General features: G+C 35.2%; 6 protein-coding genes across 8 annotated transcripts in view; 3 read left to right on the forward strand and 3 right to left on the reverse strand.

The window, feature by feature from the left end:
• Positions 1 to 1,201: 1,201 nt before the first annotated feature.
• Positions 1,202 to 1,573, reverse strand: LOC112517767. Its single transcript, XM_025125143.1, has one exon. It carries the CDS (start codon positions 1,571 to 1,573, stop codon positions 1,202 to 1,204), a length of 372 nt encoding a protein of 123 aa, XP_024980911.1.
• A 2,002-nt stretch (positions 1,574 to 3,575) lies between these two features.
• On the forward strand, positions 3,576 to 6,276 carry LOC112517768 (pentatricopeptide repeat-containing protein At4g13650-like). The gene is made up of 2 exons (XM_025125144.1): positions 3,576 to 5,449; positions 6,212 to 6,276. The coding sequence occupies exon 1, from the start codon at positions 3,576 to 3,578 to the stop codon at positions 5,436 to 5,438; it is 1,863 nt and encodes a 620-aa protein (XP_024980912.1). The 3' UTR covers positions 5,439 to 5,449; positions 6,212 to 6,276.
• Positions 6,277 to 7,587: 1,311 nt separating this feature from the next.
• Positions 7,588 to 11,150, reverse strand: LOC112518577 (chaperone protein DnaJ). 2 transcript variants are annotated; one of them, XM_025126326.1, is made up of 5 exons: positions 10,779 to 11,150; positions 9,744 to 9,888; positions 8,813 to 8,845; positions 8,359 to 8,453; positions 7,588 to 8,053 (listed from the first exon to the last, which is right to left on the reverse strand). In XM_025126326.1, the coding sequence occupies exons 1-5, from the start codon at positions 11,094 to 11,096 to the stop codon at positions 7,835 to 7,837; spliced, it is 810 nt and encodes a 269-aa protein (XP_024982094.1). In that variant the 5' UTR covers positions 11,097 to 11,150; the 3' UTR covers positions 7,588 to 7,834. The 2 variants fall into 2 exon arrangements, with proteins under 2 accessions (XP_024982094.1, XP_024982095.1); XM_025126327.1 differs by lacking the exon at positions 8,813 to 8,845.
• A 1,280-nt stretch (positions 11,151 to 12,430) lies between these two features.
• On the forward strand, positions 12,431 to 14,020 carry LOC112518576 (pentatricopeptide repeat-containing protein At5g59600). Its single transcript, XM_025126325.1, has one exon. It carries the CDS (start codon positions 12,431 to 12,433, stop codon positions 14,018 to 14,020), a length of 1,590 nt encoding a protein of 529 aa, XP_024982093.1.
• Positions 14,021 to 18,177: 4,157 nt separating this feature from the next.
• LOC112518461 (transcription factor PCL1-like) lies at positions 18,178 to 21,123 on the forward strand. Of its 2 annotated transcripts, none has more exons than XM_025126164.1 (2): positions 18,178 to 19,259; positions 20,611 to 21,123. In XM_025126164.1, exon 1 carries the CDS (start codon positions 18,246 to 18,248, stop codon positions 19,212 to 19,214), a length of 969 nt encoding a protein of 322 aa, XP_024981932.1. In that variant the 5' UTR covers positions 18,178 to 18,245; the 3' UTR covers positions 19,215 to 19,259; positions 20,611 to 21,123. The 2 variants fall into 2 exon arrangements, with proteins under 2 accessions (XP_024981932.1, XP_024981931.1); XM_025126163.1 differs by having other exon boundaries at positions 20,614 to 21,123.
• LOC112517769 (laccase-17-like) overlaps positions 20,773 to 25,050 on the reverse strand; it is a 6,285-nt gene continuing 2,007 nt past the window's right edge. The window contains exon 6 of the mRNA XM_025125145.1: positions 20,773 to 20,898. Within this exon, the coding sequence (XP_024980913.1) occupies positions 20,773 to 20,898 (126 nt within the window). The remainder of the gene's footprint in view (positions 20,899 to 25,050) is intronic.

The following is a 25,050-nucleotide window of genomic DNA, read 5'->3' on the forward strand; positions in this document are numbered from 1 at the left end:
AAGTTAATTTATTAATTAAAAAAGTTTGTGGTTATTGAGTTGTTCTCGCGTTTTCGTAAATCACAGGGGTTCTCGTTTGAACCTCCACCTATATATATATATATATATATATATATAGTATGAGCTCTATTTAAGGGAGAACTGATTAGTTTATGATAACTGTGAGATCCAATCTTAACCAAAAATCTATTAATAAGTTAGGAAACTAATATTTTTGATAATTTGACTTAAAATTATAATTAAAGGGGATTTTAGGTATTTTAAATTTTTTATCTCTCTCTCTCCTACCTCCGGCCTCCGACGAACACCATGTGATACCCAAAATACACTAAGATACATAATGTATTATCCAAAATACATACAATACGATACCCAAAATATACCAAATAAACTTTGAGACCACTGTGATACCAACTGTGTACCACTGTAATACCAGGTGTCGAGAATGCTCACAGGTGAGTGTTTAGTGGTCGATCATCGGAGACGACGTCTTGGTCAGACAAGATGACGGAGGAGGTCACGGGAGTGGTGGTGGGTGCCGAAGAAGGCTACCGGATTTGGTCCTTGTGTGTGTGTATATATATATATATTAAAATAATTAAACTAATTAAAAGTAAATTAGAATATTAAACTAATTAAAGTAAAATTGAATAATCAACACACTTTACTAATATATCCTTTGTTTTATTTTTTTAAATAACATTAATTATCTAAAATGATTAGCTTATATTAGACCTTACAATTAACACAAATTATATAGTTATCATTTGATTAAGCCCCGCAGTATATATGTATATATATAGAATATATGTATATTCTATTTTCATATACTTTACTAAATGGGTTTCCGATTCCTTCTCCAAACCCGGGGGATTAGATGAGTGTAGCAGTGATGAACTTACCTGTCCCATTTCCATTACACTATTTGCAGAAGGAAAATATCACTTATATTTGCTGAAATCGTTCACTTTTAACATTTCCATTGCCTATCGGAGATACACTACCCATTGTTATCCAACAACTTCTTAACTTCGGCCTCCGATATCAGATGTACATCATTTGAATTGAAATCACCAAAACTAAAACACCAAGTTTTATTTGTACAATAACCATCGGAATTCAGGAAGAAAAAAAAAAAAGAGAAACATGATCGATCACCAGATCTAGAAATTAGCCTTGAGCTATAGCAGATAGCTAGGGATCATTGATTACGAGGAAGGATCGTGCATTGTGAATGGAAATAAGAGTAGAGAGACGATGCGTCAGCCATTGGACCTGCCATCGCCGGATGTTGCCAACCGGAAGCACCACCACCACTGCTTTGTTGCACTTGAGGAATTATTCCGATTGCATGACTATTGTTTGTGTTAGGTGTGGCAAATGAACGCTTCTCATCATCACTGACTTCCGGCAATGGAGCCGGTGAGAGTACCAGAGGGGATAAGAACGGAATCACAGTTTTAGACAAGTTGTTGGGGATCCGATCATCCACATCCAGTTGGAGAGTGGCCGGAGCTTGTTTCTGGAGCCGCGTTGGATGCTTTCCTTTGAAGACACCGTTGTTTGTTGCCATTTCATGCACAAATAGAAGGTGTCGGAGAGACACAGACGGTGGTTTGCGGTGGTGGAAGAAAAGGAGGGTTAAGAAGGGAAGGGAAGGAAAGCCAAGGGAGTCATGTTTTGAAGGGTTGTTACAGACGTAACGGTTTCACATGTTCCTCATTGCTTATGCATCTATATGGTGTGTGGGACTTTCCTAAGGGCATTTTGGTAATTTTCTACTTCTTTCATTTTCCAATTTTTCTAGAGTTAGGGGGTGTTTGGATTTGTATTAAAAACTGTTTTTTAACTTATTTCAGTCTGACACTGATGATAAGTTGTTTTCTGATGTTTGGATAAAGAAAAAAACTGCTTATATCGGTGTCAAACCGGTAATAAGCTGTTTTTGATAAGTTAATCTTTACTGATTTATGAAAAACTGTTTATTACCAGTTTACAATTTTAACCCTGTTATATTTAACTCCGGTTTGATATCACATAAATTAATAAACACTTTTACAAAAAAAACATAAATTATTTTAAGTAAGCAATTCCAAACACCCCTAAATTACGTTTGCTAAAAATTGTGGGTCTTGTTCATGTCGTTTTAAACTTTTAATTTATTATTATATTTATTATTAAAATTTTATAATTTATTTTTTTTTCAATTTTTTATAATTTAAAATTTATAAATATTTAGAAATTATTGTTTTTGTCCTTATCTATACTATATTATAAAGCATTTGATAAAAACTCTTAAAAATTATTTTTTATGCATGAAGTACTGTATATTGATGCATATTACTTAAAATTCAAGATTATAAGTAAATTATGCATAAGTACAACTTATTAAAACTTAATGTTTGAATTCGTGTAACTACCTGCAGATAAATATAATCAAATAGAAGATAAACATCTCATTTTAAAATATAAAAAATCTAAAATATAATTAGGATAATTATTAAGTTCTAACAAAATAATTAATTATTATTTTTATAAGAAAATTATATTATTAAACCAAATATAAATTATTTCGTTATTGAACCTAAATTAAATTATAATAAAAACTTTGAATTAAAAAATTACATAAAATATAAGGAATTTTAAATAGTTAATTTGATAATAATATCGATATATTTTTATCAAATATTTATGATATATTCAAATTTATATTTTGTTCAAAATTAAAAACATCATCGTTTTTTCAAAACCACATAAGATCATATTATAACATCGACTGAGATAAAAAATAATATAAAATATTAAAATTAAGATGTATCTCGCTGCATTGCACGAAAACCCTTCTAGTCGTTTTTAATGCATTGTTATATTTGTACTTATCATTTACAATATATTTTTGTTGTGATTCAACTGGTTTATAATTTTGTACTGTTTTGTTATATGTATTAAAATGTTGGAATCAGTACAACGACAAAAAAAATACCAATAAACTTTAAACCATAGAAACGAAAATTGCAACTTTTAAATCATAGGGATGAAAATCAAAATTATTAACAAATCATAAAGATGAAAATCGTAATTTACACTTTTCTTTATTTTTTTTCCTTTCCTTTAATTTTTAGGACAACTTTTTCTCACACTTTCCACAAGTACTCATAGTATTCATGAAAACAAACAGGTTTAAATAAGGTCTAGACCTTATTTTCAGGTGAAATATGTTATTTACAGACAAGAACACACTTTTTCATTTTTCCAAGTGAAGAAATATATATATTTTTTTTCATAAATGAGAAAAAAAAGATACTATATCCTATAAAGATTTAATAATAGCAATTAATATCATTCTAAAGCTTTATCTGAATCGGGCCATGTTTCAATTGATACTATTCTAAAGCTGTCTGAATCTTGTCCAGTTCTGTATTGTCCAACCATGTAATCGAATTATCTCTAACATAATTATAATTAAACAACCCTAAGAACATGTCTGTTATTTTAAGTTCCAGATACATAAATGGAACGAAACTTTTATTGTATATTTGAGGAAGAATCGAGTGCATTTTAATGGGACATTGATCATGCAGATTGTGTTAAAACACCAAATCAGATCAACCCACTGCCTATTTTCCCGCGTTTTATCGACCCTGCTAAACCCTCATTCATTCTTGGACATCAATTTCAGCTTGAGTAACGTTTCAATTATTGATAATCCCAAAGAGAATCAGTTAAATGCGAATGCTTTTGATCTTTTGGTTCAGTTACAGCATGGTTCTCATGGGTCAGTTGGTAGTTCATACGTTCTTAACAGACTTGTATCCTCATGTGCAAATTCAAGATCACTTCTTTTGGGTATTCAAATTCATTCATTTGTTTTCAGGATGGGTTTTTGTTCGCATGTATATATCAACACTGCTCTTGTAGATATGTATTGTAAATGTGGTAAAATTTCTGGTGCTCATAAACTGTTTGATGAGATGCCTCAAAGAAATGTGATTACTTGGAACTCGTTGCTTTCGGGTTATCTTCATACACATCATGTGGATCTTTTGGTCGATTTGTTTACGGGAATGCTTAGATTGGGGATTTATCCGACTCATTCTACTGTTGCAACTGTTCTTGTTGGATGTTCACAGTTGGATGCACTAGAATTAGGGGAACAGGTGCATGGCTTGGGTACAAAATCTGGGTTTCTTTCTAATGTTGTGGTGGGTACGGCGTTGCTTGAGATGTACTGGAAATGTTCAGACGTGGATGATTCTCGGAAAATATTCGACAACATGCCTGATAAAAATGCTGTTTCTTGGACCTCAATGATCACTGGTTACGCACAGAATCAACAAGCCGACAAGGCAATGTATATGATTAGAGAAATGCTGTCTATGGGTCACAAAGCAGAATCTGTAACTTATAATTATTTATTAAGTTCATTTTGTAATCCAGAGGATATGGTCCATTGTGAACAAATTCATTGTCGCGTTATAAGAGAAGGGTTAGAATCTGATTTGCATTTGGCAGTTACTTTAGTGACCGTTTATTCACAGTGTGGTAGCAACTTTGAAGATTTTTACAAGATCTGTTCAACAGTTCCAATAAAGAACCAAATATCGTGTAATGCCATAGTTGCTGGATTTTCGAACTTGGGAAGTGGTGAAAAGGCCCTTTCTTGCTTTTCAGAAATGAGGCAGGCAGGTATTGATATCGATTTCTTTACAGTTGCAAGTATTTTAAAAGTTACAGGAGTAATAGCAGGTCTTGAGGAGGGTAGTCAAGTCCATGCCCTTATTATCAAGTCAGCATACGATTCAAATATATACATACAAAACGGGCTTATTTCCATGTATGCAAGATGTGGTAAAATTCATGAAGCAAAAGGGATGTTCTCATCAATGGTTGAACATGACACTATATCCTGGAATTCACTTCTTTCAGGATATGCTCAACATGGGTATGGCAGGGAAGCTGTTGAAGCGTTTGAACAAATGACAAAAACCATGGTCAAACCCGATTTGACCACATATCTTATCATGCTTTCTGCTTGTAGTCATGTAGGATGGCTTGATAAGGGGATAAAATACTTTGGGTTAATGAGGAATGATAGTTCCCTTGAACCACCCAAACTTGAACATTATGGCTGCATCGTGGACCTTTATGCTAGAGCTGGTTATCTTTTTGAAGCAGAAACTTTTTTTAATAGCATGCCGATAGAAGCAGGACCCTCGATCTATAAAGCTCTGTTAAGTGCTTGTCGGGTTCATGGCAATAAGGAAATTGCTTTGCGTATATCAAGAAAATTTGTGGATCGTTTTCCTGATGATCCAGCAACTTATGTTCAGCTATCGAATATCTTGGCTACCAATGGTTACTGGGATGATTCGGCTGGAGCACATGACCTCATGATCGGTAGAGGAATCAAGAAAAAAGCAGGTTGTAGCTGGATATAACTTGACTCGCTGTGAGTTTTCATTTTCGGTTTATGAACTATTTAGAATCTATGAATCTTTCAAGATTTCTTGATACTTTATGGATCATCCATGTGCTTTATGGACAAACCTCTTAGCAGCAAAAATTTCAACAGCTACATGTAACTATGAATACATTCATGTAGTTTGAAAATTGAAAATTTTATTTATTGTGATTACTCCCTTCATCTGAAAATAAGTGTCTACTGAATAGAAACGACACAGTTTTAGACATGCATAATTAGTTGTTTACTACATTTTTTAGTTAACCAAATGACAAATTTACCCGTTATGAGTTTATCTCTCTTCATAATTCTTAAATATTTATATGTTAAATTTAAGGGTAGATTTGAGAATTTAGTATTCTATTTTAGAAAATGGACCCTTATTTGGACAAAAATAAATAGAAATGTGAACACTTATTTTGGACAGAGGGACTAGTAAGGAAGTAAAGCCACCGATATCTTCTAGTACCCTTTTTTTTTATAACTGTGGGTTAGCTTGTGTGCACCTCGACTAATTCTGAGGGTCTTGAAGTTAACAAACCCGCCAACTCTCCAAGAGCAATTGCGCCGGGGGAACCCAAGATTTTACCGGTTGAGCTACCTCAAAAGAGTTTCTAGTTTCTAGTACCCTTTCGTCACCAACAAAATCGTAATTGAAATTCATGAACAGTTATTACTTCATAGATCCACCAGCACTGCTTTGTGGGAATTTCGGGCTTCTTACCTCTAATTGTTTGATCATCTTCACAGATGCTTTCTGAGCTTTATGGAGGACAAGATGAAAGCACATGACTATCTGAGATTCAAGCGGATTGCTTTTCAGAAACATGGGACTATTTTATTTATCCCGTCATGTCTCATGTAGTCTGCGTACCAAACATACCCTGTAAATATTTCAATCATTTATTTATTGTTCACTCCTCCGCCAGTGACAAATTCAAAATATTTATACCTGGCCAAGGGATTAACTTGTCACAAGAAATAGGTTGTAAAGGTTTTTGTTTTAGATGATCACGATATTTTTTTGCCCCTCAAACGAAGAAATTTGGAATATTTTTCATAAGATTATAAAATCATTTTACTTAGTATTCATAAGCAAAACCTATGTGTCTTCCATTTCATCTCAATTATGGCATGTAAGTAGTTGAAATACATCTCAATAATGCCATTTGTGTTTTTTTGGCTTCACAAGTTACCTGTTAATGACTATTACTTAGTGATGGACTGAGGATTTTTACCTAGCAGGTGCACCTTTTAGGTGAATCAAAGGTTCGTAAAGTCGTCCCATGTGTTTTGGTGATGTGTTACACTCTCTATTCATTATTAAAGACATTCTCAGATGTGTTACAACCAACATGGCTGAAGGACTTCTTACCATATTCAACTTCAAGTGAAGTTGTTGGTGATGAAGAACTTGATGAAGGTGTTGTTGATGATGAACATAAATGAATGTGAGGTTGTTGGACATTAAGAAGGGTTATAGGAAATTCTAATGGTTGTATCTCAACCAGAAATCGATGATGCAAGTGTAGAAGAGTTCTTCAATAGACAAGACTCTTAATATATTTTGGTACAACTTTTAATATCCTGTATGCATCTACTTATGCTATAGGTACAACTTTTATATGTTTTGAAAAGGGTATTGAAATGGTATTTTTGTTTTCTTTCATAAATATATACGAAGACTTAATCGTTCAAAATATGAAAGTCCATTGATTCTTCTCTGAACCTTTCCCATTATTTTACTACATTAACCAATTTTCTAGAAGTCCAAAGATTTCTTTGTGCAATTTTTTTTCCAAAGACTTCATCCCTCAAAATAGGAAAAATATCCATCTGGTTTTTCTAGAGCTTTCCCATTTTTCTAAATTCTGTGTTTAATAAAAAATAATTTCAACCACAAGAATGGTGCCTAATTGGTTTGAGCTTGGCTCCAAAGGTCAAAAGTACCAAGAGGTCTCAGGTTCAAATCCAAGGAGAAATAAAAATCCCCTTGTGGCCACGGAGGTTCAAATGCGGTGACTCCGGGCTATCTGCAAAGCATATGGTCGCCCTGAGATTAGTCGGTTCACATAACATGTTGGATATCCAGATTAATAAAAAAAATTCAAGGTACATTGTTGTAATAAAATAAAAGAGAAGTACAATAAAATTAATTTTGTTGACTGTTTATTGATCTTTACAAATTGAATGTTTTTCTGATACAGTTATAGAATTAAATGCTTTCTTCCTACATCCTCAAGCTTTTTGCACAATAATGTAGAAAATTCACCTGCATTTGCAGCTAAATTCTTGAATTTCCTGCACAAACCAAAGAAGTTGCAACAGACATTCCAAGAGCTGAATACCCAAAAGAAATGGTGACATTGTTGTTCACAACCCTAATTCCCTTTTTAATTGAGCAAGTGCAGCTTCAATTTCATCTATGTTGTCTTCAATACTGCTTCCATTGTCACCTTCATTTGTACCACCATTTCCACTTCTACCCTTACCAGAAGTTGCAGGTTCTTCATATCTTCTCTCTGTTTCATCTTCACTATCTGTGATGTTCAGCTCTTTTTCAAGAAACTCGACAAATTCTTCCCCGATTTCCTATCAAATACAAGATTTTTAGTAATTTTCTAAACCAAAACAAGCCCAGTATATCCCATCCGGATGTGCAGATGCAAAAAGAGTAAAGCGACTGTTTTCGTTAAGACCCTCCTGCGGCTTGTGCAAAGTGTGCAGAAAAACGGATAAAAATATGCATGTGTGTGCACCTTTCATACCCCAAAAAGAATTCTACTTGCGAAAATCGGTTGAGCGGGGGCCTTCATAGGCCCGCCCCTGTTCCGGAGTAACTGACAACAGACCTTATGTAACCGGTTATTTCCTTGACAAGTTAAAGAAAATATTACCGCTAGTTCCTCCCATAAGCTCTTTGGCTTTGCTTGTGAAGGAGCAGTTGCCTCCCAGTTCCTATATTCTTCTTGCAGATCTCTAAGGAAGTCCCCTATAAGAAAATAAACCCAGAATTCAAGAACAAGATTACATGAGATAGATTTTTTTGATTAACCTGGATATCCAACCCGCTATGCGAGCCGACTAATCCCAGGGCGACCAGCTGCTTTGCAGATAGCCCGGAGTCACCGCATTTGAACCTCCGGGCCACAAGGGGATTTTTATTCCTCCTTGGACTTGAACCTGAGACCTCCTGGTACTTTTGACCTTTGGAGCCAAGCTCAAACCAATCAGGCACCACCCTTGTGGTTCATGAGATAGATTTCATCTTCAAAGATAATGGGGTTTGCCCAAAATGGCAACTTTTATAACATGTTGCTATATTTGTGGAAAAAAAAAAGATGTGTCTACCTAATGATATTTGGACATCCCTCAAAAAATTACCTGCAGTTCAAACGTGGTTAAGGTATGAGGGCATGAAACTTGAATCTTGATTTTTATCAAATGTCCGAGGTTTCCACTCGGTTTATTTATTAGTTTCATCCGTTTTTCATCTTGTGGCTCCCATTTTAGGATCATCTCGTGCTATATAAATGGGACCCACAAGACGGAAATATTGGATGACCTAAAGAATTTTGCAGAATGAGGCTATACTAATCTCTATTAGTTTAGAGGCATGCTAGTGGGCAAATCAAACAACTAAGAGACATACTTGTCTACCCCTTGGGATATAGGCAACATATGCGCACATCCTACCCCTCAGACACGACCTTTGTGTGAGATTCATTGGGTTCGTTTGGTTAAGGTAACGTTTTATAGCAAAAGGGAAGGGCGTGATTGCCATAGATCACATTAAAAACGATAAATTAGAAGTTTTTTATTTCAAAAAAATTTACTTGTGACGTTAGTTAAGAAAACCCCAAATGGCATATAACTTGTCTAATAAAATAGTATTGAGATGAGTACGTAAATATGTGAAAAGAGAAAAGAACACAAAGGCGACCAACATGCTCCTTGGCTTTGTGGGTTCGGAAGAGATGTTTCTATACACTTATGACTTATATCTCCTTTGCATTTTGCAAAATGGTTATTCCCATGACTTGCTACTTTTTTTTTTGGTAACGTGGGTGTCCAGACCAACTTACGTGCACCTCGACTAATCCCATGTGGCCCTGAAGATAACAACCAGGAAAATTCCCTAGTGACCCTGAGGAGACTCGAACTGGCGACGTATGAGGAGGAGCCCCAAGGCTTAACCTTAGTAGTTGCTTTAAGGCTAAAGGATGCAAGCAAATACAAATAAGAAAGCAAAGAATCATTCAAACGTGCATAATTAATTTACCAAAACCATAAAACTCTTCATCTTCAGCACGCTTGTATGCTTCAGACGTATTACTGTTTCCAGAGTCGTATTTCTTCCGTGAATCAGAGTTCAGCACCGTGTTGTATGCATGCTTTATCCTCAAAAACTTCTCTTGAGCATTGGCCTGAGTATTAAAGAGTTCAAAGTACACAAGTTATAGTTTCCATCGTCTCTTTTTCTCTCTAACTTACTCACCTATATCGGCTTTATTACTCTACATAGATAAAATCTTTGGGTTTTTAAAGTTGCAAAGTATCTTATGATCTTTCAAACCCAGATACTGCTTTCGAGTGGGATATATTCGAGAGGGATATGCTGAGTTTGTTTGGTTTTTTTCTTTTCCAATGTTGTAACATTTGAAGATGTGCATATGAAGTTTATCGTCCTCTTCGTCATAACCCTTTTTGTAAACCTTTTTTAAACAGGCATACACATCATCAAATGTTACAATATATATAAGCAAATTACCAGTCAAAATGGGTATAAATAGTAGATTTTGAAACCCTGTTACATTTGGGTACACTATATAGGAACTAAGACCAACTATGTTGCATCTTGATGCATTTCTCAGACTAACTAAACTTAAGAAACAGTGTAATAAAAAACAAAAACCTCAATGTAAATTGTAAAACCCCAAATAATAACCACAAGGCTGGTGCCTAATTGGTTTGAGCTTGGCTCAAAAGGTCAAAAATACCATGAGGTCAGGTTCAAATTCAAAGAGGAATGAAAATCCCCATGTGGCCATGGAGGTTTAAATGCGGTGACTCCGGACTATATGCAAAGCAGTCGTCGCCCTGGATTAGTCGGATCCATTGCGGGTTGGATATCCAGGTTAATAAAAACAATTGTCAGTCAAAATGATCAAACAAAACACACAAACACATCCAGATGTAAATCTGTATGAACAAATTAAGAGAGCAAGTTTCACCACCAGTTGTTCAAAATAAAGAACTTGTTAACTAAAACAAACAACAAATAATTATAGATTAATCAATTAAAAGAAGTTAAAACCTCTTTGTTGACATCAGGATGATACTTCAAAGCAAGTTTCCTGTAGGCCCTTTTGATCTCAGCAGGAGTAGCAGAAGGAGAGACTCCTAAAACTTGATAAGGAGACTCTCTACTACTAGCTTTCACAAGGGTTTTATGGTAATTTCTTCTTCTTGTTGTTCTCAAATTCCTGTAGATGGGTGAGAAGCGAAACCTGCAATTGGGAGCATCAAATCGGCAAATGGGTATGGAAAGAGTTGGTTGAATTTGCAGGAAAAGAGGGAGGGAATTGGAATTTAAGGGTTTGAGAATTGGGGATAAAGATCCACGCAAATTCATCAAGTCATAAACAAGGGTTTGTGGATGTAATCTAAATCATATGGTTGGTTGGTTATGTGCCGGCTGTATGAGGTTTTATTTTATAGTGGTGAAGAGAAATAGGTGATATAAAATATTTTATAAAAATTTTAAAAACTATTTCTTGTGCATAAAGTATTATGTATTAATATATATTATTTAAAATTTAAAATTATAAGTAAATTATGTATAATTATAACTTATTAAAGATCAATTTTTGAATTTGTATAATCGACTGTAGATAAACATAATCAAATATATGATAAATATTTTATTTTAAATATAAAAATCTAAAATATAATTAGGATAATCATTTGAGTTCTAACATAATCATTATTTTTATAAAAGATTTATTGTTACGCCAAAAATAGATTACTTCATTATCTGACTTAAATTAAATTATAGTATAAAAATTGAATTAAAGAAATTGTAAAAAAACGAGAACTTTTAGATAGTTAATTTGATATTAATATCGATATATTTATGATGTCTTCAAATTTATTTTTATTCAAAAGTAAAAACATTATCTTTCTCAAAACCACATAGATCGTATTATATCGACATATACAAAAATAAAACGAAACATTAAAATGGAGATGTATCTCGCTACATTATACGAGTACCCTTCTAATATACATATACATACATATATATAAGGGTCCATTCAAGAAAGAACTAACTAATTTGGTCGGGACCTACATAGGTGCCATGGGTGGCACGTGCCACCGTAACGTTTCTCCGCCGAAGGGTAAAAAATTTAGGTTTCGTGAACGGTGCAACCGTATTAATTTGTTGTGTGCCACCGTATGTATTTTGAAACTATAATGAGAACAAGTTTTATTTGGTAGAGTTGGTTTGCAAGACTTTTATTCCACCCCACACTCAAGTCCGAATCATGTTAGTGTTATTTTCTTAGTCAAATGGTGCCACTGTTTGAAAAAAAATTCCGTATATTTGTTTTTTATAGTCAAACGGTGTTACCGTTTGAAAAAAATTTCCTATATTTTTTTTCTTATTGTCAAATGATGCCACCATTTAAAAAAAATTCTGGATCCGTCCCTGAATTTGGTACAAGACCTGATAGCAAATGGTATCAAACATATTTCAGAAATAAAGAGACAAACATGGAGTAGGCTCGAAAGAAATGCAAATTCAAACATATATCTAAAATGGAACATATTTTTCCTTGAAGTTGTTACACTAAAACATAGAAATGGTAACTTCCCAATTCGTAGAGTTTTTGAAATAGTATGCGGCCAAGAATGCGAATTAGGAAAGTGAAATGATTTCTGGGTTTTCTGGTCGCCGTTTTATCTATGCATTATTTTAGTTCTTCTCAATCAGATTCCAATGGCTACGTAAAGATTATCGAAAACTATGCTCGCAATCGATCACTAGAATCAGGAAAACGTCTACACGCACACCTAATCATCAATGGATTAGCTCGTTCCACTTATGTTGCCTCAAAGCTCTTAGCTTTCTACACCCAATGCCGTCAAACATGTGATGCCCGCAAACTGTTTGATGAAATTCCTCAAAGACACACTCGCCGATGGATTGTTCTGATAGGTGCGTATGCACGCCATGGGTTTCACCAGGAGGCCATGGCTGTGTTCTGCGAGATGCAAAGAGAAGGCTTGGAACCCAACAGGTTTCTCGTGCCCAGTGTTTTAAAAGCATGTGGGCACCTGCTGGATGCACAAACTGGGGAGAAATTACATGCTGTGGTTGTAAAACAAGAATTTGAGTCTGATGCTTTTGTTAATAGTGGATTGATCGATATGTACTCGAAATGTGGGAAAATCGAAAAGGCGAGGAGGGTTTTCGATTTGATGGTAGGAATGGATTTGGTGGCTATGAACACCATGGTTGCAGGCTATGTTCAACATGGATTCGTCAACGATGCAGTAGTCTTGGTCGAGAAGACACGGTCCATGGGTTTAGTACCAAATTTGGTCACTTGGAATACGCTAATAGCAGGTTTTTCACAAGCCAACGATGATTCAAATGTCGCCAAACTTTTCCAATTGATGCAGGAAGCCGGGATTGATCCCGATGTGGTTTCTTGGACATCACTCATCTCTGGATACGTTCACAATTTCCGAAATCGTGAAGCTTTCGATTCGTTCAAGAAAATGCTGTGTACTGGGATGCATCCAACTTCCGCTACAATTAGTTCCCTTTTGCCCGCTTGTGCAATTCTTGCAGATTCAACACGTGGGAAACAGATTCATGGATATTCGGTAGTGATTGGAGTGGAAAAAGACGTCTTTGTTCGTAGCGCTCTTATAGACATGTACGCGAAATGTGGATTCATTTACGAAGCGAAAACACTCTTCAAGAACACGCCTAAAAGAACCACGATCACTTGGAACTCCATGATCTTCGGCTTCGCGAATCATGGACATTGCATTGACGCGATTGCTTTATTCAATCAAATGGTTGACGGAAAAGACAAACTTGATCATCTAACTTTCACAGCAGTTCTAACTGCTTGCAGCCAATCTGGAATGATTGATCTTGGCAAAAACTTGTTCTTGATCATGCAACAGAAATTCAAGATTCGGCCGAGATTAGAGCATTATGCGTGTATGGTGCATTTGTTGGGACGAGAAGGGAAACTGGCCGAGGCTCATGATTTGATTCAGGAAATGCCTATTGAGCCTGATGTGTTCGTATGGGGTGCGTTGTTGGGTGCGAGTAAGCTTCACGGAAACGTTGGTCTTGCGAAGATAGCGGCTAAGCATGTGGCTGAGCTCGAGCCTGAAAGTGCCGGTAGCAGCCTACTGTTGTCCAATTTGTATGCTGATGCCGGTAGCTGGGGATGTTCTGCGAGGGTCAAACGAACGATGAAGAAAATGAAGCTGAAAAAACTTGCAGGCAGCAGCTGGATTGGAATTGCATGATCGGTTCGGATTTTTATTTATTTTAACCTGAATATCCAACCTGCTATGCGCCGACTAATCCCAAGACAACCACCTGCTTTGCAGATAGCCCGAGTCACCGCATTTGAACCTCCGTGACCACAAAGTGATTTTTATTCCTCCTTGGATTTGAACCTGGACCTCCAGGTACTTTTGACCTTTGGAGCCAAGCTCAAACCAATTAGACACCACCCTTGGATGATCGGTTCAAATTTGTATTCATGCAAACAACAATCTGAAACGACAATATTGTTTCAAATTTTGTTTTATTCTCCGTCTCTTTCGATGCTAATTTTATAGTTTGTTGTGATTTTAAATTATAAATAAGATGATTTATAAATTCAAAAGTTAAAATGCTAGATTGGTCGAATTTTTTGAAATAATTTTTTTAACCCAAAGTATTTGTTGTTCTTGCCTTTTAAAGATTAACTTATGCATTAATTGTTGGTTATAGTAAAGTGAAGCAAATCAATTGGACTCTCATGTTCCATATAGGAACTAGTTATGAAAATCAAGCCGATTTATTCTAATTGAAAAGCAATATGGAACATTAATCTGGAAAAATGTGGCTTTGTATTAAAAAGATGATTTATCAGATAGATCGATTGATGTTTCACAATGTTACTCAATAAAAAAACCCTTTAATCAAATCTAAAAATGATAATAAATAGAAACCAATGCTCTAAAAGGCTTAAAACGGCAGCCGTCATGGTACGCCGTGATTCAAGGCTCATGTATGACATGACGACATTAAAGCTTATGGCATGCTTGGGTCAATACGCAATTTTGTAATGTGTTATTTGATTTTTCTTACGTATTTAATGTCTTTTAGTGAAATAATGGATAAAAATATAAAGATGTACCTTGATTTCTTGGACATCGCAACGTTCTTATGTATGATAGAGGCCTACAAACGACCTCAAAAAGTATGCTGCTAATAATTATACCATGAATAATTAATGAGAAAAACTCAAGCAAACATCAAGTAAATCAGTTTAGACATTGTTTGGAAAAAAAAACAAGTAGTTTATTTGTTGGACAGTCTTTAGATGAACATATGTTAACTTATTGATAAACTAATTAAAATAGCTTTTTATGAGCTAATTGTTACTTTTTCCAATTATAACCTTGATTAACATTAATAGTTATTTATTACTATTAATTAAAAATAAATATTAATTATTCATAAAATATTAATAAAAAATAATTATTACTAATATTAATAAATATTAAATCCAATTATTAATTGTTCGTAATTGGTTAATAAAGAAAACACATTTTTCATATGGTAAAGATGTAAAATGAAAAATGAAAATGTATTGATATAAAATAAATTAATTCGTAGGCATTCATAATATTTAATAGTATTATTAAATTTAAAAATATTCAATATTGGACTCAATTCGAAGGTATTAATGAGACGATTATAATGATGTAATTTGCAAAAAAAAATGCATTTTAGTTCATATACGATTATTTATATTTATCGGTCATGCCTTGACTCGTGAAATGAGTTGTATTTTCTTGGTTTTAGCTTTAATTTCCAGGTTTACTATCTTTCTGAATTTTTTGCAATAAAAAACTTGAGCGCATGATATCACATATAAAAAGAATGAACTAACCAACATACAAAGATAATTTGTGAAAAATATCATATATTTGTTTCTTATAGTCAAATAATGTCATCACTTAAAAAAATTTATGTGTCCGTCCATGCTTTCGACAATATTTATTTACCTGTATCTTCAAATTTATATTCACTTTAAGTCGTATTAAAAAAATTTACATACACTTAATCATCTTCAAATGTATGAATTTGTTAAAAATCAATGGTAACATATTTATTTAACGGATTTTTTTTTTAATAGAATCAAGAGTAAATTACATTTTTCATCCCTGTGGTTTGTTGAAAATTTCTGTTTCGTCCTTGGTCTTCATTAATTACGTTTTTGGTCATTATGGTTTGAATTTTTTTTTCTTTCTATTTTTGTCTAGCATTGTCGCTGTTCTTGTGCTCCTGTTAAAATGCATCACGTGAGGGGCACTTTAGTCTCTTCACTTTTCCCGCTTAACCGACATCCCTTTATTACTCACTTTCACCCAGGGTAAAACCTAGGGTTTCTCGAAGGCATCCTTTCACCAAGAAAAAAAACTCAATACGTCTCCCAACCACATTTTCTCCCACGTTCCACTACAACAACATCTGCGATAGTCAACAAATCTCCATCAATGTGGCGACTTTGATCCCTGTACGAAGTCTTTAACACACATGACCTTTATGGTAATCTATTTTATTCAATATTCACCGTGTTCCCAGCTTTTTTTTCCATGAAGATATACCATGGTGGATCTTTTACCAAGTTTCCAGACACATAATACGTCAATGGAAAGGTAAGCTACATGGACTTAATTGACACTGCTCAATTTGTTCATGGGTTGAAATCAATGGTGTAGAAGTTGATTAATAAGCCAATGTACTTCCATTTCATGAAACCTAAGACGAACTTGGATTTTGCGTTACAACCACTAGGGACCGATGAAGACATTTTGTGTAAGGGTGAGCAGCGGAACCGGGTACCCACTTGCGGAACCGGAACTGCCTTAGAACTGCCGATTCCGGAACCGAAACCGATATGAGTTGTTCCGGTTTCTAAAACATGTAACCGATTGAGAATGGTTCCGGTTCCGATTCTCAATTTTTCGGAACCGTTATCCGCCAGGACTAACTAGTTCCTTTATGTTTTGTGTAAGTCATAAGTTACGAACTTGTGCAATCTTTTTTTTTATATTTTGTGTAGTTTTTTGTAAAAAAATATGTGTAGTTTTTTTATATAATTTGTGCATTTTTTTAGAAATATGTGCAGCTTTTTATACAAAGTTTATGTAGTTTTTTTACATAAAATTTGTGTAGTTTTTTTGTTAAAATATGCACAGTTTTTTTTATATATTTTGTGCAGTTTTTTATACAAAGTTTGTGCAGTTTTTTTTATATAAAATTTTTGTAGTTTTTTTGTTAAAAATATGTGCAGTTTTTTTTGTTGAAAATATGTGCAGTTTTTTATGAGTTTGTGTAGTTTTTTTAACATTCAATTATTCACAGACACCGTATAAGGTTGACAATGCGATGAGTATGCAAGAAGTTGAAACGAGATTCAGAATTTGAGATAAAATTATTCGTATTTTTTCAAATTGTGTGTTTAATTGGATTTGTAGTATATAATCGTTAAACTTTGAATATTTACAATTATAGTATGTAATCATTAAACTTTGAACATTTACAATTATAGTATGTAATCATTAAAATTTCAACATTTACTATTAATCTATTATGGTTTGTAATCGTTAAACAATATTTGTAACCATTATTCCGTATAATTTGTAATCTTGTTTATTTATTTAGTGTTTTGGCAATGTTTTATTTTTTTTATTTCTAAATAACAAAATTTTAATATTTTAAGAAGCGGGTACCTAGAACTGGAACCAGTTCCCGGCGGTTCCAGTTTCGGTTCCAATATCTCAAAAACCGTCGGTTCCGATTTCTGTCCAATAGGACGGGTACCCGCCTATGCTCACCCCTAATTTTATGTTTGTTAAAATATGTTGGTGAATTCAAAGAATTTGATTTTTATATCGAACACGGAAAATCCAACTTGTACACATTATTCCAATCACACCAAACATGTGAAAAACAATATAATTATTATTACTGAAGTGCCCCTCATGTGATGCGTTTTAACTGGAGCACGAGATCGGCGTCAGTGTCAAGGACCAAAACACAAATAAAATGCAAACCAAAATGACCAAAAACGTAATAAATGAAGACTAGGGATGGAAACAGAAAATTTCAACAAACCACAAGGATAATTTTTGTAATTTGTTTTGATTGGAAGGACCATTTAAGTAGTTTATTAGATACCCTAAGGACCAAAATTAAAGTTAAAAAAGAATAAAGATTGAAGTTGATGGGTTGAATTGGAAGAGATATTTGGAAAGAATCGAGAGTGTTGTGTGGGGGTCGCAATTGGAATCAGATCCTGCACTTTTGCCACATTTTATTCATAAATAATCCTGCACTTTCCCCCGAAATATCTCGCAACAGTTCCATCATTCACACGTGATCTCTCTCCTATTTTCTTCACTCAAAAATCTGACAATCCATTTTCTGGATTCACCGCTGAAATCCATTCATGCATCTCCATTTTCGTTTATGGGAGAAGAAGTGAGAATTACCGACTACGATGTCGGCGGCGATGACGATGATCGAGTTTTGGAGTGGGAGGCCGGATTGCCTACCCTTGATGATTTGATGCCATTGTCACAGTCGTTGGTACCGCCGGAGCTGGCTTCGGCTTTCAGCGTTATGCCGGAGCCTCGCCGGAGCATGATTGACGTTAATCGCGCTTCTCAAAACACACTAACGAATCTCCGAGGCCAGTCGATGAAACAGCCGTTGAATAAATTCAATGGTTTTAAGTCGTTTGGTGAGGATAAAGGAGATGAAATGGTTATGGAAGGTGAGGAGACCGCTGATCTAACTGGAGATGGTTCAGATTCTAGGAAATTGAGGAGAGTCGATAGTGGTGGTGCCGGTGCGGTTGGTGGAGCTGGAGAGGAAGCTGACTCGGCTTTGCGAGCCGATGATTCGTCGACGAGGACATCGAAGCGGCCTCGCTTGGTCTGGACGCCGCAATTGCACAAGCGATTTGTGGACGTCGTTGCGCATCTAGGTGTTAAGAATGCGGTTCCTAAAACGATCATGCAGTTGATGAATGTTGAAGGATTGACGCGAGAGAATGTCGCGAGTCATCTTCAGAAGTATAGGCTTTATCTGAAACGGATGCAGGGGTTGTCTAATGAAGGCCCCTCGTCTTCGGATCATCTGTTCGCATCGACTCCTGTTCCTCAGAGTTTACACGAGTCCAGTGGAGGTGGAAATGGAAATAGTCACACTCCAGTACCGATTCCAATGCCATACCCACCGCAAATGGTGCATATGCCTTATCCGCCGCCGCAGATGGTACCTCATCCGGCAGGAGCTGGTGGTGCTGCTTATCATCATGGGTTTGAGTCACATTCTCATCCATATAATATGATGATGCAACAAAGAGACTGGTCTGCGAATAAATTTGCTTCAGTTTCACCATACCAGCACCGTATGACTCCCAACGATAAATAGAGTTTCTATACAGTAAATTGGAAATTTGTCCAAACAAAAAGAGAGGTGAGCTACTTGTTTGCTTTTTCCTACACTTGAATGGATGGATGATTGAATCAATGTTTCTACTCTGTCTACCTTTGCCTAGACATGTTGCTCTGTTTCTTCTAATAGGTAGCTTAAAAAACAAGTGTATCCTTTACACGAAACCTGATTTTTTTTGGTTGGAATGTTACTATGGAGATTGGAGACACACATGGTAAAGTAGAGCTCAAGAAGTAGTAGGAGAGTTCAAATCAATAAGTGGATATAGTTCTTGTTTATTCTAGCATGTTGTAGGGACAATTTCAATTATAATGTGAAATGCAGTTCCCTGTGATATATTTCTGTGACCAAAGTACATGACTAGATGACTGGATAACATAGACCGAGTCCCTTGATAATCGTTTCATCAACCGGTGATGCGAGTCAATTTGAGTTTCTCTTAAAAGCCCTGCTCAAGTGTTAAGATATCTGGCCATATGTTCAATTTCTATGAAGATTTGTTATCACATGAATAATGCTACTGTCAATTCAAGTTTGTCTCTTAAAAGTCTGCTTCATATAAGTAATTGTGTTAATTAGTCAAACTTTAGAGAATTCTGTTTGCTAATTACTCAAGAATCAAGATGGTGATAGATACATATTTATCTTATAGTTGATTGCTTGCCTTGATTTTTTATCGAAGTTGCAGGCATCAATGTACTTTTTACAAAATAATAATAATCATATGCTAGTTTCATATCCCAAGCAACATTTTGCTTAGGGGTTTGAGGCTGGAGGTTTGAAGCTCAATGATGAGCTCAACGTCTCTTTATTCTTCCATGGACATGTTTCTAAGTTCTTCATATCAAAATTACAGAGCTTTTAGATTTTGAACTTGCTTGCTTACTTAACTTCTAATATCACACTACCGATTGCATATCTAAATTTAAGGAATAGTCATTAAACAACAATCTGGTAGAATGTTTTTCTATTGATCCATCTTATTCCAAGGAGTAATGTGTTCATGTTGTTGGCTTGGAAAAATTTCTTCTTTGTTATCATATGAAAAGAAATTTGCATTCAATTTGCTGCTATCCTCTGGTATGCTTATCTTCGATTAATTAAGTCACAATAATATGCAAAGCTTCAATGAGAAAACACGAGCAAAACTTAATCCACCCCATCACCTTTCTGTCTGTTTCTTTGGATATTTTTACCATCTTTTCCTCTCACTTATTCATGTATGTACTTATGGTTCCGTAGACCGAGTTACTTACCTTGAAGTTGGGCATATAGTCTACCAACATGGTATATAATAAATTTACATGTTAGACTTGTTTACCACATTCTGCTTTGTACCTATTTGTAATTGTCGATTGATTTTTTGCTCTAGTAGGTATTGTGGTTCATACGGTAGTATGGAGGAGCTCAAAACAATCAAGAAACCAGCAATAGTATAAGGTTACCCAGACATCGGCGACCAACTTCTTCGCAGAGCAATGCTGTTCATTTGCTAAATTCACCATGATTTATCCATTCATCTCAATTCAGCCCCTCAATCAGTATTGGCATCAACTTCGAGTTTGGATTGTTTAGGTGTTACAAACTGTTGTGATGATTGCCGTCCTTCGGATGGCCCATCGTAGACAAGAGTTGAACTACAATGGTTTTTGATTTCTGACTGCAACTTTAAGTGTAGCATTAGTTATTATCAATAGAGTTGTTGAATTTACATATAGGACGGAAGCAAAATAAAGTCCACCCCTAATTTGAAGTGGCGAAAATATATGGCAGCAATAGTTGTAAGAGTACATCTATCTAAATATTTTAGAGCTATCATGTGGAATAGAGGGTTCTTTCTTGCTTCTTGTGTCGATCATTCTCTTCTTCTTTGTCTTTTGGGAAATAAAGTAGAAGTTCAAGTATGTTTCTGTTAAAGTTGCTAGCATTCAGTATACATTTATTGCTCTTCTAGATTATGCATGATTCTACAATTGATTGATAGGTTTGAGGAAGTCTAATCCTACAATTGATTGATAGCTTATCTGGTGGACTTTTAGCAATCAGGTGGTGAGGTGGAAGTGAATCAGGAACTTTTGGAACACTGAGGTGAAGTATGGTTTTATTAGATTTTTGCTAGCAGATGATTAAATGCTTATGTGTCGTTTGCTTGTTAAGTATATTCCTCAACCATCATGTTGTATTCTTCTATTTCAACATGTTCTGCCAAAATTGAGCCTTTATTGCGTACCACAAGTTACAACTCGATAATAGAATGTAGATAAAGTTTGTTTGTGTTATTGGTTCAATGCTTCTATCTTCTGTATACTTATCTGTATAAAGATTAATGGACGTCTTATATGGTGTTTTAGACTTCCAATGCTTAAGATCTTGGTTTATGTGAGTAAAGCTTGTTTGTTGGCAGTTTAATGAGCTTAATGGGACTCACAGCTTATGTGGTCAGCTATAAATGACTGTTTTGGTAGTGGCATAATATAGGAAGTGGCTTATTCAGTAAGCTTCTAGAGGGAAGCTTTTGCAGAAAGCCAAGTTTTTTCCAAACTTACCTCTCCCAATTGAAAAAAATGATCATCCCATCTAAGAAAAAAACCCTCTCAAACAAAAATCCTTTCAATCTTTACAGACAGATTAATCCACACAGACACCTTTATTCATATAGAACTTAATGGAAAACCAACTAAGCAGCCTAAGAGTTATTCCCTAGTCTAGTTACATGGGATTATTTTAAAATTTTCTTTGGTTTACTTTTTCCTTTCTTTTGCTGTTCATTTGTTCATTTTCAGACAATTTCCAGTTTATTACGCTTGCTTGTGGATCACTTGATATAAACTGTTACTATGTCTTGCTCACTCTAAGATCGGGAAATGACACTATTCTTCTTTTCCTATGTGGATGTATCTGTAGTTTTTGCTCTTTAGCGGAGGTATTTGATCTCTGAGAATGTTACTGTTTTTGTAGTTCACACATTTGGCTGCAAGTTGATCAGGTTCAATTCTTATGTTATGGCAACAGGAAGTCGGTTTGTATACAGATACTTATCTCAAACACTCAGCCTTCGGAATGTTATATGTCTAATGAAATAATATATCTTTGTACATAGCTCATCTTGTTTCTTTTTGGTAACTGTAGGTGTTAGGCCAGCTTGCGCACCTCGACTAATCCCTTGTGGCTCTTTTTTTGTGCTATATTAGATGCTTTTTAGCAGGGTAATATCGATCCTGCATAATCATGCTTGGTAACTTCTTGATCCATCGGCAAATTGTGTTTTTGGTTGGCATTCAATCATTGTTTATTTCACCAAGTTCACTTTAGCTTGTGCAAAACACATTATACACAGTTCCATGATCGATCGTTCGCCATTCTCTTAAGAAGTACTTGAGTTTATTTTGTATGCTTTTCTTGTTTTCATACCATATAGAACATAAAATAGAAGGGATGGGTTCCGCTGAGAAGAATAAGAAGGGATCTCCACCCTTGGATCAATCCTAATTGGAGATCAACAGTAATGAGATGCACCAAGATGCACTAGATCAATTCTGGTAACAAGCGCAATTCATGGAGTGGGGGTGAGATTGAGATTAAAAGTGATCAAGGGTCTAGATCCCTTCTTACGCTTCTCACTTTAATTTCTATTCTCACATGATCCTTCGTCTAGAATAGAAAGCTTGTTATATGTTACTTTTCCTTGTGATATGAAATTTGTTTGCTAATTTTCTGAATGACATTAGTGTTTTCTATGCATTGTTCAACAGAACTCGATTGGACCATCTCAACATAACAGTCGGACCTAAGGCTAGCACAGCGATCCAGCTCTAAATCATGCAAATCCATAAGTTCTTTAGAAAAGAGTTAAAGATCCTGTGCAGAGCAACAATAGCATGTCAAGTAAGCACTAGCTATGAGGAGACTCGTTTTCTAGCAATTATTTGGCTGAATGATATCGACTCAATTTTTATATCTTTTTAACAGGAATCCAAGCCACCAATCCGCATACCCAATGAAAAGGAAATTCTATGTCATCTCCCATCGTTCATGACATCCCTTTGCTCCTTGAACACGATTCTAAAGCCTCACTAGATTAATGGTGTAGAAATGAGGGTTTCAGAAATATGCAGTTTCCACTTTAAGGTCAAATGAACTATCTTCAATTTCAAAGTTGATTTCGCTACACCAAATCTTTTAGAAGATATTTGATTAATGCATCAAATATTGCAACAAATTGCAAATAGAAACATGGGTGTTTAAAGTGTTAAGTTCAATGCCCTAGAGTGTAACACAGTTGGTTCCAAGATGGTACATTCCACAAATTGGCAAAGGTTCAAGTCTGGTAGTTGTAGCGTGAAAGTCACAAATACTTTGGGATTAGGCTCTTTATAGACACTAGGTTCTTATGCCAGCCATCTAACAAGCCGATGTTTATCTGATTTGCCGCTTGCATGAAGCTTTTGAGGTGTGGGCGGGGACGGTTAAAAGAACCCTTCTTACACAAAGTTTGAAGTTCAATTTTAGTACCAAAAGGCAAAAAGCCTAGATATGCCGGGTTTGATTCCAAAAGTCAAAATATACCTATTAACTGTTACTGATTTGGGTTTGTTTCTGTTTGTTAATTAAAGTATCCATATAGTTGTATCAGATTAGTTGCAGAAAGAGCATGGCCACGATGACATCAAGAGCTAGACCAAGAGGATTTGACCACAAGCTCGACAACAAAGACTCATAAAATGTCAGTAAGCTTGTCTTAATCTTTAATACAAGTTAGAATGATCTGATCAATCTCCCATATGTCAAAATCTTGATTTAGAAGTATGGAATACGTCAGTTTTATGTCAATCATGAATCTGGTTTTCACAAAGTTATGTTGTCTATTCAAATATTTATGGATTCACGGATATCTTAACGAAAAAAGCAAGCATATTGTGAATTTACAATATATCATATACCGAATCAAACGTATAAATTAGGGGTGCTGAAATAACCTGGCCAACCCAACCCGATACAAAACTAGTCCAAAGCGCATCTATTGTATGCTTTATACTCTTTTTAGCGGCTTCTCTCAAATACTTTGTGCTAGTTCATACTTGAGAAACTAGAATTGCAGATCGGCTTCAACATCAGTTTCTCTTCTCCGATTTCCAGCTACAACATCGATTCCAAATTCCCATCAAGTTCACGGCTCACGCACATAGAGCAATAGATTTAAAAAGAAGGTAGTGTTTTCTTCTTTGATTTTTGATTTGTGTACGGGTTCTTCACCTCTTGATGAAAAATGTAAGTTCTTTCAAGTTAATAACATTGTCTGTTTGGATGTGTATGGATTTTGTAATATCTAGAATATTTACTCGAGTATATTGAGAAGTTCACCAAGTTGTTAAAGCTTGGAATAAGACTTCACTAAGGTGCCAACAAGACGATATATGATGAAACTTTCCGGTCAAAATCACGAGGATCGTTTGTTTGGAATTGCTATTCGAGTAAGTTCACGAGGATCGTTTGTTCGGAGTTGCTATACAGATTAATTTGAAAGGTATACAACATATAACTAACTTTAATGGATGTACACTACTTTCAAAAAGAAGACAAAAAGTTCCATCACGTATTTTTGTATTTCACAAAACAATCTCTTATTGTACATTGCATTTCAAAACAAGACATTGAATTGGGGATTAATCTCTTCACTCATAACTTACAACGAAACAAAAGACTCACAAATCAATACTTCGACGAAGTCAAAGTCTAGCACTTTGGAAGATCAGAAGGTGGTGGAGGCAACTTCTGGCTTGGAAGCTTCCCATCCATCACTGCCCACGCCAGT

Source organism: Cynara cardunculus (assembly GCF_001531365.2).
Source record: "Cynara cardunculus var. scolymus isolate 2C chromosome LG 9, CcrdV1, whole genome shotgun sequence".
Lineage (NCBI taxonomy): Eukaryota > Viridiplantae > Streptophyta > Magnoliopsida > Asterales > Asteraceae > Cynara > Cynara cardunculus.